General features: G+C 36.3%; 2 protein-coding genes across 3 annotated transcripts; one reads left to right on the top strand and one right to left on the bottom strand.

The window, feature by feature from the left end:
• Positions 1–350: 350 nt before the first annotated feature.
• LOC145784841 (2-aminoethylphosphonate--pyruvate transaminase-like) lies at positions 351–6,627 on the bottom strand. Its single transcript, XM_082596681.1, has 8 exons — positions 6,417–6,627; positions 5,006–5,141; positions 4,502–4,634; positions 4,014–4,239; positions 3,330–3,480; positions 2,241–2,408; positions 1,097–1,263; positions 351–669 (listed from the first exon to the last, which is right to left on the bottom strand). The coding sequence occupies exons 1-8, from the start codon at positions 6,544–6,546 to the stop codon at positions 509–511; spliced, it is 1,272 nt and encodes a 423-aa protein (XP_082452807.1). The 5' UTR covers positions 6,547–6,627; the 3' UTR covers positions 351–508.
• Positions 6,628–6,991: 364 nt separating this feature from the next.
• Positions 6,992–15,358, top strand: LOC145784617 (2-aminoethylphosphonate--pyruvate transaminase-like). 2 transcript variants are annotated; one of them, XM_082596481.1, is made up of 9 exons: positions 6,992–7,368; positions 8,622–8,741; positions 8,976–9,114; positions 9,539–9,671; positions 10,808–11,030; positions 12,131–12,281; positions 12,877–13,044; positions 13,555–13,721; positions 15,115–15,358. In XM_082596481.1, exons 1-9 carry the CDS (start codon positions 7,236–7,238, stop codon positions 15,273–15,275), a joined length of 1,395 nt encoding a protein of 464 aa, XP_082452607.1. In that variant the 5' UTR covers positions 6,992–7,235; the 3' UTR covers positions 15,276–15,358. The 2 variants fall into 2 exon arrangements, with proteins under 2 accessions (XP_082452607.1, XP_082452606.1); XM_082596480.1 differs by having other exon boundaries at positions 6,994–7,368; positions 8,619–8,741.
• Positions 15,359–16,895: the final 1,537 nt, after the last annotated feature.

Genomic DNA, 16,895 nt, shown 5'->3' with positions numbered 1-16,895 from the left:
GACTGGCTAATTTGTTCAAGAGGCGCTTCATGAAAATGCTAAGAAAAATTTGTTAGCTTACAGCCGCAAACAATATTGTATAACTATAACCTGGATTTGGTTATTCAGTTTCGGCTGAGACCCGTTGTCGATGAATTTTTGCTTCGATAGGCTGCTTACCAGTCGTGGCGTGATGAAGAAGGATTGACTACAAAAATGACCTTCCCAGCTGAACACAAGTTCTGACAACTTCAACATTTGGAAATGATAAAACGATGTAAACGACAACTTGAGTTTGAAGAGTAATCTCATTTAATTTCACCATCATATAAACTCCACATTCATTCACCTACAACTGCTCAGTGCTCCAAGCAAGAAATTGTATGTTTACGTCAGCAGAAGAGCTTGCACAACGAGTCACATCGAACGAAATAATTTATTACGCAAAACGCTACGGACTTGCTCATAAAGCGACAACTTGGCGCTGAACATCCGGCTCAATCCACTAAGAAGAACATAAGGATTTCTTTCAGAAATATATTTCCTCCAGTGGTAGCTTTATCCTCATCTCACTGCACACCTGTCTGATGCAATCCACCAGATGCCTCATATCATCCGGGAATATATTACCTATGCTTCCGATGCGGAAACAGTTGATAGCGTTTGTTTTTTCGCAGGAAATCACATGACCTGGAGAAAAGTAAACAGCAGTTCAACAAAATGTCGCTAATTTTCTACCAGTCGTGTTTACACAAGATTGAAGTTTGAACCTAGCAAAAGAAATAGTCTCATCGTCGAAGCGCATGTGTGCTTTATACAGTAATAATGTAGGTTATGCACTTCTAATTTTGTAAATTTTGATTGGCTAAAACATTTTGAAGAAAATTCATTTCACCTTAAGACAACAGTATCTTCAATTTCAAACGTCAGGTTTCAATGCAAAAACAAAGTTGATATTCTACAAATGAGAGACTACTTTGCCTTATTCAGCAAACTTTGGCTGGGTCGCCTAAAAGTTTTTTTGGGATCTTTGTTTATACTGTAAGCTACAATGTATTAAACTTTAAACCAACAAAATAATCTGCAAGTTGTTAATTGTATTAGATAAAATCCAAACCTGTGTCACTTAATCTCTTATAAAATTCATCAAACACAAACAATGGATTGTTGGGGTACAGAAACGTCGTCACAATATACCCTTGCGGATTTTCCTCATCCGTAAAGAGTTGAGTGAAACCCATTTCTGACATTTTGTCTTTCAAGATTCTTGTGTTTTCTTGGTACCTGATCAAGAGTTTGCGTTAATAGACCAGAAGTGTATTCGATCTGTTCATCTTGCACCACCATGTTTTACTGTATTTCTTGGTCGGAAGGATTTTAACTTTTCAAGACCTTAATAAGATCTTATAAAATCAAGTTTACTGTTGCACTTTAACGAACTTAATAATTACGGGTGGTCTATAAGGTAGGAATATTTTTGCGATTATTTCATGTCTTGCCATTGTCGGCGGATACGCTACGTCGCTTAAAAGGAGGAAACTATCATTTATTTTTGATGTAACTTATTGGTGATGCTTAGTCAGTTTTGCAAATGACATGGCGACCTCTTCGTTTTTGCATGATGTTGTAATCATGGTAAGCCGACTAACCCTGCTCGACTTTAACGAGCACTGATTGCCTTTTAGTGTGTTGACATTAAATTACTAGATCAGTGTATTTAATTTGGACGGTGCCTCTGATTGGAAAACTGTATATGAACTGTTTGACTGCACAACTAACGAATTCAACGTCGATCTTAATATTTCCTCATGTATAAAGCCAGATAACTATAGAGGTTGTTGAACCTGGATTAAGAAAGTTAAAATTTCTATCGGATGCATAATTTAAAAAAAAATTGCCAAATGCTTGCAAATATTAATGATGCTTCCGAAAATTGATAATTAAATGAATTGGCAGTTTTGAACCGTGACAAGTTTTGCAGCATTGCACCTGATCAACGTATTTTGTATGCCCCATTTTGCGATACCAATCATTAGTAAATTTTTATAAAAACACGAAACAAGGTCATTTCAAAGTTTGAGGTTTTGTTGCTTCTGCATTCTGAATTACTTGTGCGTTTTGTTCCCTTTCGGAGGCATAACGAAAGGAAATGCCTCATGAATTATACTGGGATTTAATGTAAATTGGAGGTTTTCAACGATGACTCAAAGTTTCAAGGGTTAAAAAAATGACTTTTTTCAAAATTGAAATACTGTAATTACCTTGCGGCACGTCCAGCTAAACCTCCTTCCTCGGCGTATTCCAAAAGAGCTTCTTTGAAAGCCAACATCACGTGAGTGGGTGGAGTAAACCGGAATTGTCCAGTTTTTTCAAGTTCATCATACTGAGCACCAATATCTAGCACGGTGCTGTGCGTGTGTACCCGATGCCTGAGTGGAAAACATCGAACTATAAGAAGACATCAACCGAACTTTTACTATTGTTTTACAATGGCCGAAATTTTTATAACGCTACAGAATTTTGATTATCTATACTTTTTCAAAATCTAAAGCTGAATGTTGATATTTCAAAAATCGTCTAATGATGGTAATAAGTTGCCATGAAAGTGATGCCATCTTGATACAATTTCACGACACAAACTGCTGTTCCTTTATGCTGTTACACTTCTTAATCCATGTATATACTGTACATACTGTATTATGCAGAGTAAGTTGATGTCACCGGGATATTATTTAATAAAAACGCAGACTTTGCGGCACGTTATGGCTGTAATTATTGTTTTTATTGTGTAGGTTGCACGACATTTTGATATAATACAAAAATAATGAAATAGGCAATATAACGTAAAAGAACAACTGCACGCCCAGCAAGCTGGTGCTAGAGAGAAGCCCAATTGCGGAATTGTGTTTTTGCGCAGGGTATATTAATTATACCTGGATAATTAAATAATAAAGACGCAACTTTATGGCATTTCTATGGCTGTGATTAAGTTAAAGATATCGTATAGTTTGTAAATAAAACCCCAAATAAACTATTTTTGCTTATAAAAGTAAGAGTATAGAAAACGAAACAACGCTTTTTCTACGAACGACAGTTGAAGATGAAACAAATCTCTTTACTAATGACCTTAACAATTCAAATTAAAACTGAAGAGACTTATGTACAAATAAAACGAGACATGTTTGCTTCAAAAATTTCCATATAGAATTTCGGTTGAAAGACTTTTTAATTTATTTTATTTACTTTTAACAAAGGCTCCTGTGATCATGATACCATTTGGTTAAACTGCTCTTCTGCTAAACGGAAAACATAATAAATTGGCACAGCTTGCAGATTAGTTGATTTCTTACTTTTCCAACTTTTCCCTTTTAGCAACAACAAATGAAATTCCCGGAACACCTTGAAGGCATTTGCAGGAGTTGCTAATTAGAAAATCAACGTTCTTCATGTCCAACTCTATCGCTCCGAAGCTGGTCATGCCATCCACAAAAACTAAACTTTCTAGTAAAATAAAAACACTTAAAATCAGTAAGTAAAAACAATCACGTTTGGTAGTCTAACCAATAATTTTTTTTTTTTGATTATTTATTCCCCGTCGTATAGTCGGCTCGCCAACATCTAAACACCTTTCGTCAGTTCTTCTTTTCGACACCGAGAAGCCAGAACGGAGATTTTAGAGTCACCAGAATCACTTTATTGCCCCTAATATTGCTTGATTGATTTCATTGGGGGACAGGTTGCATCTCTAGAACAAATCCATTTGATTTAAATTCAAACTTTCATCACATCGAGACTATTCCATGAGTAGGCTAAACTCCTAAGCATACTTTAATTTGGTTGCTTATTGTTAAATGAAGATTCCTTTCACGATAATTCTAACATGGAGCTAAAGAATTGTCTTTGTTGTTGTTTTGGCCACGGAACAATCAAGCCTAGAGACAAAGTATTTTAAAATTTTTGGCGAAACATGATTTAAAAACTAGTCAGCACTTAGCCTGCTGGTTAGGCCTACCGCGTTGCTAGTTACCACCTACCTGGTGAACATCGTTTTATTACTTCTGAAAATTCGTTGACTGGATTTATGATTCCAGATGATGTTTCACAGTGAATCATGAAAACGCCGTTTATATTTTCTGTGGCATTGACGAGTTCGTCTTGTAGGCTTTCTTTGCATACTGGCATGACTTGCACGTTTAGGCCACAGCGTGTGCACATTTCAGCTATCCTTCTTCCGTGCATTCCATTTTCCATCACAATTAACTGCAAGCAAAAGTAACTGCTCATCGTATAATCATTTATAATAAGATTGCAGTTTACTGATACAGATTGTATAGAGTAGACTGTAGAGTCTTGTAAGTAGGCTAACACTTTTACCAAAATTCGGATAGATATACAAGTTCATTAAATTTGTTTCTCTAAGTATTGCCTTCGTTTAGTTAGATGCACTACGCAAGAAATCATCAAAAACCGTCTTAGTCTGGCGATGTTTTTAGGAGCGGTTTATTTACTGAATAACATTCACCTTTCCTTTTTTCGAACTAAGCATAGTTCTCAATACAGACTCAGTGGCAAAAGTACCGCTGCCATCCAAAGGTATCACCGTGTAGTCATTGTCACTTACTCTGGCAATCTGCAGCAACGAACTTCGAACGAATCTGTTAAAGGTAACTTGAAAATTATGTTTTGACTCAGGAAAAAAATATTCGTTGGTCTGTTTAATCTTTTTAAGGCCTCTTTATAAAAATATTGTTCTAATGTTGCACCAGTGTTTTTCCTGAATGGACATTTTGAACGATGAGAAATAAAGCACTTAAAACTTACCCTACTACTATATTGAGTAGGCTATAGGCCTAATGTGTGTGGTTGGTAAAATAGTAGCCTACCAGTAGGCGGCCTATACTGCCATGCTTATTTGCATGTGCGTACAGCGCAGCAAAGCCTGGAAATAGATAGGCTAAGTTACTCAAATAAAACAAGAAGAATACTTCAACATCTCATTAAAAAGAACACTTTTAAAATTTCTCACTTGACTGTGTATGCAAAATCCATGTGTTTAGTTCCAACGTCAATCAACATTGCTTGTTTGACCCCTTCGCTAACCATCAGCGGACCTGGAGTGAACAATTTTCTGTGTTGATTTCCACTCCGACAATTGGGGTATGCTGAAAAATTTAACAGAAATAATTCGCATGGATTTTTTTGGACGGTGCAGGAAACTACAGAGTCTCCAAAGTGGATAAATCACGCTACAAAACTGACGAATTGCAAGTATGTTATTGTCTGCGAGGGATTGTTGCGTCTGATGTGGAGAGCTTAAAGAATTTCATTTCAAATTCCAGCTTGTCTTTGGGCTGTTATTATGCGTGTTGAGCCTTTACCACTAAGATGATAATGGCTCCGCCCGAGATTATCTGGTGGTGAAGGTTGGGCTGAGTACAAATTGAATTTCTAGTGGAAAGACTTTTTGTGATGGTGAAAAACTAACATAAATTTTAGCTGTAAATGTAAAGCAAGAAGGTTTTACCCTCTTCTTATTAGATAAATATAGTTTTAGTTTTAAACAATAAAAACTAGTAATACTACAAAAGCCATTTTATATGACACTTTCTGTTTAGCAGTTTGTGCTTTGAAAATGTTGAGATTTCCATACCGTATTGTAAAAATTTCTGATCTCTTTTTTCTTGCAAAGCTTTAGCACACCGGTTGAGCTCAGAAAACAATAATCAAAATGTATAGATTTTAGTGTCAGCATTTTTCTAGGGAGTAGGTAGAGAAAGAGAGATAGAGCGAGAGAGTGAGAGAGAAAGAAAAACCTTTTATTTTTTCTGTTGCGAGAATAGTACAGTACGGTACAATTTTTTTACTTTAATAGTTTTACATAATATAAATAAAATAGCACCATAGCAATCTAGATACCACAACAGACAGGAAGCAGCGAAAGACCATATCAATCATCGCAAATATCAAGCATCGGCAAATTACGTTGAAACAAGATAGGCTGATGTTCAGTTCTTGCTTTATTTGTTCGTTCTACGTATTTTTCACATTTTCTTTTTAACATGTGCTAGCTGAAGATGCTATTACTATAGCGAAATCGATTCTTACTTAATAAATAACACTAAGAGGTTAGATTGTTGTGCAAATGCCAGCATTTGATGAATGCAAAATAGCAGCACCAAAAAAAAAGAAGTCATGTGCTGCTGCGATCCTCAAGTGAAGTCCTGTGGTTTTATTCAAATGTAAACTTTATTTTGGGTGTTTAAAAATAATAGAGGAAAAAGAAAACTTTTGAAATCAATAAACTCTTGTAGCTTCTAGAGTCCGTAGCTAGATTCAACTCAACCTCGGAGACGAGACTGACGTCGACGATGTGAAATATTTAATGCAGGCAACAAAAAAGAAAGCGCGATCGCGTTATCTGTTTTACAATTTCTTACTTCCTGTGTGATTGTTTCTTCTTTGAAGAAGAAGGAGATTGTTTCTTGACTGCAGATGAATAGAACAAATCCGTTGCGGAAGTAATACCACGTATTTTTTGCTCAGTTGTACCACTTTTTGCCATCTCATTTTTATTTTCCTCTTTAATTCTCCATCGAACTAGTTTCATCGATTTTACTGCATTTTTCTCAAAGATGAACAGTATTTACCATGACTTGTGCTTTTCATATACGAAACTAAAACGCATACTGATACTTTTGAAGGATTTATGATGCAACAATTTCATTATTACACATTCGGTTGTATGTGCCTGTGAACACATTGTCATTAAGCAAAAATTCTAATAGAAAAAACTCAAAAAAATGTGAAGTTTTTCTTTTCCATAAAAGTGTTGAGTGTTGTTTACATTTCAGTGCACACTTCAACCAGGCAGGAGGGTTTCAAATTTACTTTTTGTTGGGAAAGTGTGGGCTTAATGCTGTGCATTGTGATGTAACAAGAAAAATTATTTTGGAAGAAAAGGATTTGTAATGCCATCACAACAAAAAATAATAAACTCAAAAAGCAACGATGTTGCTAATGTAGGCGTTTTATGAGGAAGGCTTTTAGAAGCCTTCTGGTAAAACTTTGTGGTAATAACGTGGACGTCGCTATTGTAGCAGCAACGTCCACGGTAATAGGATGCTTAATTAGTCAAAAATCTAGTTTTAAGATGCTTCCAATACCTAGTTTTTTTAGATAAAAATCATAGGGTTAAATGTAAATTAGTTAGGTAGGCCTAGCATATGAAAATCTAAAAAGCAAAAAAAAAAAGAAAAATGGGATCAATAAGAAGATTTTGGAATCCCTTAATTACAAGGAAAATCACGGACGTTGGAAACGGAATGACACCGGCAGCAGTTACGACCAACACCGTTAAGAAACGCAGTGACATGCAATTTGGAAACAGAGGTATTCATAGATGTTGTCAGCATTTTAGGCATAGAGGCTGAACCCCTTTCGTTGAGTGTTAACTTTTAAGGAAGTGGAAAAACCTTTACTAAAATATAACTAGCTACTTATACCACATAGCCTACCTATCAACCTAGTAGGCATAGCAGCACACCGCTCAAACTGGAAAATGTTTTTAAAAATTCTTTAACATATTTACACTTCTACTTTTTGTTTAATTTTCCTTGTTTTCGTTTTCGAAAGCGTTGCTCGTCTCACCAAAACGTCATAGCCTATCTTATTGTAAGTCAGTTCAGACCTGATTCAAATAGCTGCTCCTGTTTATAAGACCCAAGCAGAATAAATGCGCTTATCATTTTAACAAATTGTCATCAATTTAGTTATTACAGTGTTTCCCAAACTAAACTAAACCCACATAATTTCTGACAGGTTTGTTGGGTCTTCTATGTTTTATAATTTATATCATTCTTCATTATCATGCACAGGGACCAATTCTGTTAATTTCCTTTTTTTTCTGGACAGAAATTAGAGACTACATGTGTATATGATGTCACTGTGTTATCTAAAGATCAATCCATGTCAAAACTAAGATGATTTAAGAACTTCAAAACAAACATATTTAAAACATTTTCCTTTTCTGCGTAGAGCTCCATCGTTTTGGTTTGTTTTTTTCGTAACCCAAAACATACTTGTGTCATAATTTCAAATATATTTTTGTGACGTGTTCGAAACCGACGAGTACGTGAAAATGCGGAGAGTGAAAAGTGAAAAATCGTAAAATGCAGAGAGTGTGAAATCCAAAGTGCATGGGCTGCTTTGCATTGCATTCTTCAAAACTTTTCATTTGTTAAAGTTTGCAGGCTTCGGAACAAAATCATTGCGTAAATTTGTTTGAAACAAAAAAATGTTTAGCTCAAATAATAAAAATGAGTATTTCAGTGAGTTAGCTAGAAAGAAAATTTTAAGAAGGCAAAAGCGAACTGTTGGGAGGGAAAACATCATTCAACATGAATTATATGTATTAAAAGTGTACCGTACGGTATTTTATTTATTTATTTGCATCAATCTCACTGCATCAGAGAGAGATTAATTAAAACGTTGTAATAGTATCATAGCATATTTTTCCAGATGGGAAAGCAGAATAAAAAATTGAGGTGCGATTGCCTCTCAAGCCTGTCCTTGGCCACAATTCCCTGGTTATTTTGTCTGTAACTTTGAATACCTTTTGATACTTTGTGCATTTTTGACAGAAGACCAGGTTGGGCATGTATCAAAAACTGCTCCGTTTTTTCTACGACAAGCTGATAAGATGTATGACATGTCTGATGACCAAAGATTACATCAAAGAAACCAGCTGATGTTAAAGCCGATAAGTATGCTGCTATAACGAAACTTCAAAACGTATATTTGCTTCTGTTCCAAGCTTTCTTAAACGAGGCTGTTGGTTAAATCTTTAATTTAACTTTTCAAGATTAAGTAGTCTCCTGCTCAGTAGAATGTATAAAACCTTCACCAGATGCGCTAGATATTTTCAGAAAGTCTGGAACAACATAAACTTCAAGCTTGCATTCTCTGTGCTGGTTGAATATTGTTCTTTTTGTTGCTAGGCTACACAGGCCCTACAAGACCTCTGGCTCCCTCTAGAAAGCTCTTCACTCCTGGCCCCCTTGGAGTAAGTGATCGTGTTAAGGAAGCTATGCTGATCGACCTTGGAAAGAGACATGCTGATTTTGCCTATATAGTAAAGTAAGGAGAAACTTTATTTTGAAGCAGCAGTTGTAGACTTTTTTAAATCGCAACAAGAGCAATAACTTCAACTGTATAAAATAATTATATAAACTTAGAGCAAAATATTAAGAGTGATCAAGTGCCAATTTTATTATTTTGCAGTTAATAGCACAAAACAATAATAAAAAAATGTGAAAATGTTCTTTGTTTAATTATTATGTATGTAACTACTAAGTCAGATGATAAGTGGTAATTTTATCTTTTTTGTTAATCATGCGGAAACAAGGGTTGAAGAGTTGAATACAGGCACCACTTTGTCGCACAAACAACGATTCACTTTAATCATTTTAAATAAATATTTTACTTTTGTTTTAATACGTTAACGGCTGTGTGAAAGGGAGAAAAGTTTGCTGCTGTTGATCGATATGTTTTGAATAACCAGGTTTGTTCGAAACTCTTTGCTTCAAATTGCAAACGCTTCCGACGAAGAGTACAGTGCCATCCCCATGAATGGAAGTGGGACCTTCGCCACCGAGTCCACGCTTAGGAGCATGATGGGAGGCAACAACAAAAAAGTAAACATTTTAGCGTTAGCGTAGGCCTGTTCTTTTAGTATTGCTAAGGGGAGGGGGATTAATTGACTTTTTTATATCCAACTTTAGCCCTGATTTTAAGATACAACAATATATTTTAAGACTTCCGGTAAATAATTTTTGAAATTTCCATCCAAGACAATACTGTGAAGTGAAATTTCAGAAGGTTTTTCTTTAAATACAATGCACGGCATTGCACACCAGGCAAGAAAAGGCAATATCAATAAATAAATTGTTTTGTTTTAAACCTACCGTATCCCACCGATTGTATTTTGACCTACAAGTTAAACATGGAGAGCTTTGGATTCACGCCATTTGGTTAATATATGCACCTGTGGAAGACCAGCCAGCTTGACTATCTCCACAGCCAGGCCAGCTATGAATATAGACTAGCTGGACTATATCCGATATCCATAGATGCACATTTGACTTGTTTTGTAATTACTGCACAAGTAGGGGATTGCCATCACCAGCTTTTCTAGCACTAGTTGTAGCCTAACCATTATTAATTTACATACATTAAGCCTACTATTGACATGATCTACGTCTTACAACAGACTTTTTCGTTAAACTTTTCCCAGTGTCAACTGCAATAAAGATGTAAAAATGAAACCTTCTTCTTCTTGCATATGAGGTGGTAGTAGTCACATTGTTCCATCCAAGCACTGTAACCATTGGACTGTGTTGCTATCAAACACTCTGAGATTGACATTTCCATTTCGAGGTCCGTAAATGGGGCAGTGAGGAATGATATTTCGTGCCGTTTGAGGTGCTGATCCACGTAAACAGGATGGCGATTTGGCAAGACCCTATTGAAACGTATTGCATTGAAAACGTCTCAATCTTGTCGGGGTGACTCTGATCCTGGTGGGAGTGAAGCGTTTGGAGGTATTGTCAACTGCTCTGGTGTAGAAGTCTCATCCCAGCGTTTACACCAGACCTGATGTAGATTAAAATTGAAATCATAAAACGAAACCGTTCATTCACTAAAAGACTGTCTGGCACGCCAAAAAAGCTTTTTATGTATCGTGTTTATGTGCTGTTATGTCGAAAAACTTATGTTAGCTTACTATTCCATTACCATAAAAACTAACCAATGCACCATTACTAATTTTAAGTTGCTTGTGATGGAAAACGGAATGTACGGGCAGAGAATTGCTCAGATTTGCCGAACAAGTGGAATCAACGTGAAAGTCATTCCGATGAACTTGAAAAAGCTCAACGACGCGATGATTGCTGACAGGGACATCACTGGCGTGATTGCAATGCATTGCGAAACATCAACAGGGATGGTTAATCCTGTCGAAGAAGTTGGAAGGGTTGTCAAGAAAGTTTCGCCAGGTTTGTTTTATTTTTTGTGCAGTATTTGCAAGAGTGTGGGTGATAACAGAGCCGGATTTAGCTAATGGGGGGCCCCCGTGCAAAAGATTTTTTCGCGCCGTAGGCGCGAAAAACCACTTCTACGTCTACAGTAGCATTAATCCAGCACTGCACAGCATTTTGCAGAAACTTTAAAGGCTGAAAGGAAAAAAATAACACAAAATCACATTTTTTCCACGTAAAGGGCCCTTCAAAAGTCGGGGGCCCGGGGCACCTGCACCCTCTGCCCCCCTAAATCCGGGCCTGGGTGATAATGTAGGCCACATTACTCAATACTCAGTTATGGTCGATCTAGATCACAGGTTCCCAGCCTGAAGTCTGGGATTTGCTCATGAAGGGGGAGACCGGGGTGTTTCTCGTATATCTAATATGACAAAAACTATCTCTCAGTAGTAAGTTATGCATTAAACATTTTCTGATCGATATCTTGGAAAATATTAGGTGTGGGCCCGCAGACTTAAAAAATTATTAACAGGGGTCTGTAACTAAAAAAAGGTTGAGAACCACTGAGCTAGATGATTTCACTGTCTTGAAGATTTATTTGGTTTCATTTAATAAACTCTGTGAATAGAGTATTAAATAACACCTGCGACAACTTTTGTTGCCTTGATTGAAAAAAATTTTTGTTGCCAGTTTAGACTTAACCGTTTTTTTCTATCATTTCACTGCACTAAAGAGATCCCTAACATCGAAGCAGTTCACCCTCTGTCTGCAGTTAACAATGCCTTTTTCGGCGTTTTCTTTGACGAAATACTTTTAAAGTCATGTACTTTTCACTTTGTGTGAAGCGACATGTTCTTGAGAGGTTACAGATATTTTGATTTTCATTTTAATGTAGGCTTAGTTTTAACATGCGCATATGAGATAGTGATTTAAAGTTTTATGTTGGAAAAACGGTTGCAAAACTTGATTTTGAATAGTTTGATACTTTTGTTCATAAAGCCTTTCGTCTTACCAGCACATGTCAAATCTTTACTATATGGGTCATCGGCATGGTTGTTTTCATGCTCCTGACGAGTTTGTACTGATATGTTGACGATGAATCACATAATATATTTCAGACTGCATGTACTTTGTCGACGCCATGACAACGTTCGGTGCTCTTGGCGTGGATATGTCTAACGTTGATTTCCTGATGAGCAATTCGTGCAAAAGCTTGCAAGGAGTTCCGGGCATTTCGTTTGTTATTGCCAACAGAGAAATGATGGAAAGGTAGCTTATTGCAATTTGATATGTCTGTAAAGGAGGCTACGCTCATTCCAATTAGAAAGCTTGTTTATTTTTACGTGATTGAAACGTCCGCATATGTTGCTGGAACAATCAGCCCAGTTTTATTGGCAACAATTATTTGACAGTTGAAGATTTTTCTTACCACCGACAGCATCATTCTTTAATGGATCATTAATGGATGTTCCTTCTTTAATGGATGAGACCTCGCAATTGACCTTTGTCTGTTTTCTTCTCAAGCAACATTCTTAATAAATATTACATTCTTTAATTTGTCAATGTTTTGGACTTTTTAACTACCAAAGTTTTTAAATGCTTCTTCTTAATGGGCATCTGCTTACAGAAATAATAAAAGATTGTTAACTGAAATTGTACAGATATTATAAAATATAAATTTGGCAGTGCCAGTGTTTTTAAGTTTATTGTTACAGTAGTTTCTACTTTCTACCGTATTGAAATCATCCCAATTATATCTATTTTAAAATCATTAACTGTAAGAAGTTATACCAAATAGTGAATTCTGCTTCTAAACCTTCATCCGAATTGAATGTGCATTGTTGTTCTGCATACAACAACGTAGACATCGCTGCAAAGGAAATGGTTTGGTTCTGGACATCGGATCTCAGTCCGATGAACTGGAAACAACCGGTCAGTTCAGGTTTACACCTCCAACACACGTCATGGTAGCATTCAAAGAAGCCCTTATTGAGCATACAGATGAAGGTGGGAAAAAGAAACGAGCTGCCAGGTAACCTGCTAAGACGTTCACAATGATTCTTGCGGACAACTACCTGATTTCAACAAATAATTTAAAATATGTTTCCAAAAAAAGCCTAGTCCTACAGTAGGCTATTTACTTTATTCTTTTAGCATCGTCAAGGTGTAAGACTATGCAAGGATGTGAGAAAATAATGGCTATCCATTATAAATCTTTCTTCCTGATCTGAATGAATACTTCCTTTCAAAACAAAGGGCTAGAAAAAGATTAGAAACTATTGCAGCCACAGATTTTCTGTGGTTCATGTGTGTAAACGAGAAGACAGTCTGTCAAAATACAAAAAAAAAACTTGAACGTTTGATAACTACATAATACTCTATTTTGTTAATTTTTTATTCTGTTGTTCTTCATTTCCTTTGAAACAAAATTTAAAAAAATGTTCAATTGAACAAGCGGTTGTCAAGATTGATTTGAAAAGTATTGGTTTGTTTTACAATTCACTAGAATTTAATCAACGAAAACATCAATTTGCTGTTTTAGGTATCGAGAAAATACCAAGGTTTTGAAAGAGGGAATGTCAGAAATGGGTTTCAAACAGTTGTTTGCTGATCTAGAAAACCCAAATGGTATTATTTTAACGTCTTACCTTTATCCCAACAACCCTCTCTTCATTTTCAAAGATTTTTATACCAGGCTGAGTGATATGGGTAAGTTGCAAGAAAAAATTTTCATTATCGTACATTCATGTGAAGTAGGTTATAGCCTAACTAGGCGACTTCGACTTTTGGTCTATGTTTTAAAAAGCTATGAGTGTACGAAACTGGACATTGAGTAAGTTAAAACTTGCTTGACACGTTGGACATGTGCACGCCTTCAAAACATAACCCGTATGATATATCGCAATCAAAAATATGATAACAAGGCTGCAGTGCCATTTTGCTGTCTGTTTTCTGCCATTTTGACAGGTGGGTTTTGATGACAGCTGCCACGCGTGTCGTGATAGGCCGGCACTTTCTGTGACAATTCATCGAAAGACAATTTGTCGAACGACAGTTAATCGAACGACAGTCTATCGAAAGACAGTTTATCTAACGACAATTCATCGAAACGACAGTTCATCGAACCGACTGTTTATTGAAACGACAGTTCATCGACCGACTGTTTATCGAAACGACAGTTTATCGAACGACAAAGCACATAAGCAATGAAATACTCAGGGGTTAAGAGATAGAGGATAGGGACTAGGGTTAGGGGTTAAGGGGATAGGGTTAGGGTTAGGTTTTAGGTTAGGGGTTAGGTTTTCGATTAACTGTCGTTCGATAAATTGTCGTTCGGTGAACAGTCGTTTCGATAAACTGTCGTTTCGATAAACAGTCGTTCGATTAATTGTCGTTTCGATAAACTGTCGTTTCGATAAACTGTCGTTCGATCAATAGTCGTTCGATCAACTGTCGTTTGATAAACTGTCGTAGTACCGGCACTTTCAATACCAAAATAAAGGAAACAGCTGACTATACGACCCTTTGCTGCTTTCTGTGATGATGTATCTGTGATTGCAGTGTAGCCTACTTTATTTTGTGGCAATGGGCGCAAAATAAAACATGAGTATTAGGATTATATTATTATAGTTCTTGTTACAGTACTTCGACTACAATAAAAAATTACCACTGTCAAGAGTGACTATACGACCCTTTGCTGCTTTCTGTGATGATGTATCTGTGATTGCAGTGTAGCCTACTTTATTTTGTGGCAATGGGCGCAAAATAAAACATGAGTATTAGGATTATATTATTATAGTTCTTGTTACAGTACTTCGACTACAATAAAAAATTACCACTGTCAAGTGCAATGACTTGACTAGCGTTTGTGATGTAAAATTTCTGTGATTAGATTTACGAGAAATTGAGTTTAAAGTAAAACTGTTTTGTTCGAAGACAAGTATTTTTCGCCACAGAGCGAACATTTGCAAGAAGATCGAGGCCACTCTCAGTGTTCGAATATGTGATTAGTTTATAGCAAGTATTTCTGGATTTAAAACAACTGCCAACTCAATAGGCTACTGGCAGGAAGTTTGCATCAAAGCTATTGTATTGCTTTCAGGCTTTCTTATATCATCGGAAAAGACAAGCCATCCCAACACTTTCCGAATTGGTACCATAGGACATGTGAACGCAGACGACATGAGAGACTTGACTATCAGCGTCCGTGATGTGTGCCAGGATATGAGGATAGAACTTCCTTTAAAGAAACCAAAGTTTTAATCAAACGTATCGAGATAACTTTCTTTTCACTATAACTTCCAACATTGCTGCAACTCACCAGTTAAAATAAACAAGCAACGCTAACAAAATTTTTGTGTTTATTGTTACGAGAAATAATTTTTGATCACTTCCAACTAAGATAGGCCTAAGTTTAGAAAACTACGAGTGTTGATGATACAAAAGTCTGATATGAAAATTAAATTTTACAGGTTCAAAAGATTATTTTGGCAATTGCAATGAACTGGCTTGAGTATGAATTTCTGATTGAAAATCCCATACACGCCTTCAGCAGGTAGCAACAAAAATTTTGTATAAATCTTACTGTTTCGCTTCTATCAAGTATCAGGCAAAGTTACTACTGCTTTCAAGATACACGCAAGTTTAGTCTTAAGAATATGGTTCCAAACGGAACTACAAATGTTCATGATGCCCAAGCTGACATAACTTGTCACGTATCATGTGGAACATATCTTGCTCAAACGAAACCACGTTTTCTCAGCATTTCCTCACTACGCCTCTCTCTTTGTCATACTCCCTTCTTACACACCATTTCTTAGCTTACGTTTAGTCAGCTCGATCCCCACGGGCTGTGACTTGTAAGTCCGACTTGAAGATTTTTTAACAGAATTACATGGATCTTTAGGCCTAATGCCAGACTTGAATGAAGCCTTTCGTCAAAGAAAAATTAAGTTGAAACCTTTAAAGTTATTTAAGTAAACTTGAAAATTTTAAATAAATTTAACTAACAAAACAAGCTCGCAGATACAAATTTGTATACTTTTTATTCATCACTTTTCGAGCTACCTAACGGAATGGAAAGTCTGCGTGTCTATTGGTTGATGAAACCAAATAGGCTGCTTTCTAGTATATGCCAGTGTCACCTGAGAACATCGTGCATTTGGACCCCAAGTAGGCTACTCGCAAGCTTACTGAAAGTAGGCTGCTCGCAAGCTTAAATTGTTATAGGAACTATGAATTTAAAAAAAAATGTTTTCTGGGGACGGAACTCTCCAACAACTTCGCTTCACCAGCTCAATCTTACAAACAAAATTTATTCTATTGTACGCTATGTTGCAAAGAAATCGCTAGCTGTTCGTAGTTTATTCACAAATGTATCAACGCCCTCCAAGATATCGATAAGTTTGAAGTCCTATGGAAATATCATTGCATGTCTGATGTGTAGTTGCAGGCATGTGTAACAAATTTAAACAACTTCTACAACAATGACATTTTGGATACGTTAGTAGGCCTACTACTTTTGAAAGAAAGCTACCCAGCAAACTTGAGCTGCAAACCGGAACGCATCACCCCATGATCTCTATTCAAAGAAATCATTGATTGCAACTTTCGAAACACTTTTCGAAGTATTTTTGTTGAATTGAAAATTTGTTACGTAAACCAGTACCTCCAACGGTTGCGAGTTGAAAACGTGGTTTTAGCATACAGAAATTTGTAAGACTTGTTTCCGCACCACCACGACACAAAACCGAGTGAACAGTTTATGCATGTTGTGCATCAAATTAGACCTTGCAAAATCTTTATTATTTGATGCTGTCATCATAATCATGATGATGATGTAATCCGTAATTTTGCATGGCAAAATGTTCGGAATGGACTGAA

Source organism: Aplidium turbinatum, chromosome 15, assembly GCF_918807975.1.
Source record: "Aplidium turbinatum chromosome 15, kaAplTurb1.1, whole genome shotgun sequence".
Taxonomy (NCBI): Eukaryota; Metazoa; Chordata; class Ascidiacea; order Aplousobranchia; family Polyclinidae; genus Aplidium; species Aplidium turbinatum.
The sequence above is the reverse complement of the archived record's forward strand: the minus strand, read 5'-3'. Positions and strand labels throughout refer to the sequence as shown.

Bases quoted from the DNA above. Each gene is read 5' to 3' on its own strand.
- LOC145784841 (XM_082596681.1), bottom strand. From the start codon at position 6,546: ATGAGATGGCAAAAAGTGGTACAACTGAGCAAAAAATACGTGGTATTA. The intron at 4,240-4,501 runs GTGAATGTTATT...TTTTGCTTGCAG, and splicing joins TTAGTTCGAAAAAAGGAAAG to TTAATTGTGATGGAAAATGG. The intron at 2,409-3,329 runs GTAAGAAATCAA...TTTTCCACTCAG, and splicing joins AAAAGGGAAAAGTTGGAAAA to GCATCGGGTACACACGCACA.
- LOC145784617 (XM_082596480.1), top strand. From the start codon at position 7,236: ATGGGATCAATAAGAAGATTTTGGAATCCCTTAATTACAAGGAAAATC. The intron at 7,369-8,618 runs GTATTCATAGAT...CATTTTTGACAG, and splicing joins CATGCAATTTGGAAACAGAG to AAGACCAGGTTGGGCATGTA. The intron at 13,722-15,114 runs GTAAGTTGCAAG...TATTGCTTTCAG, and splicing joins TACCAGGCTGAGTGATATGG to GCTTTCTTATATCATCGGAA.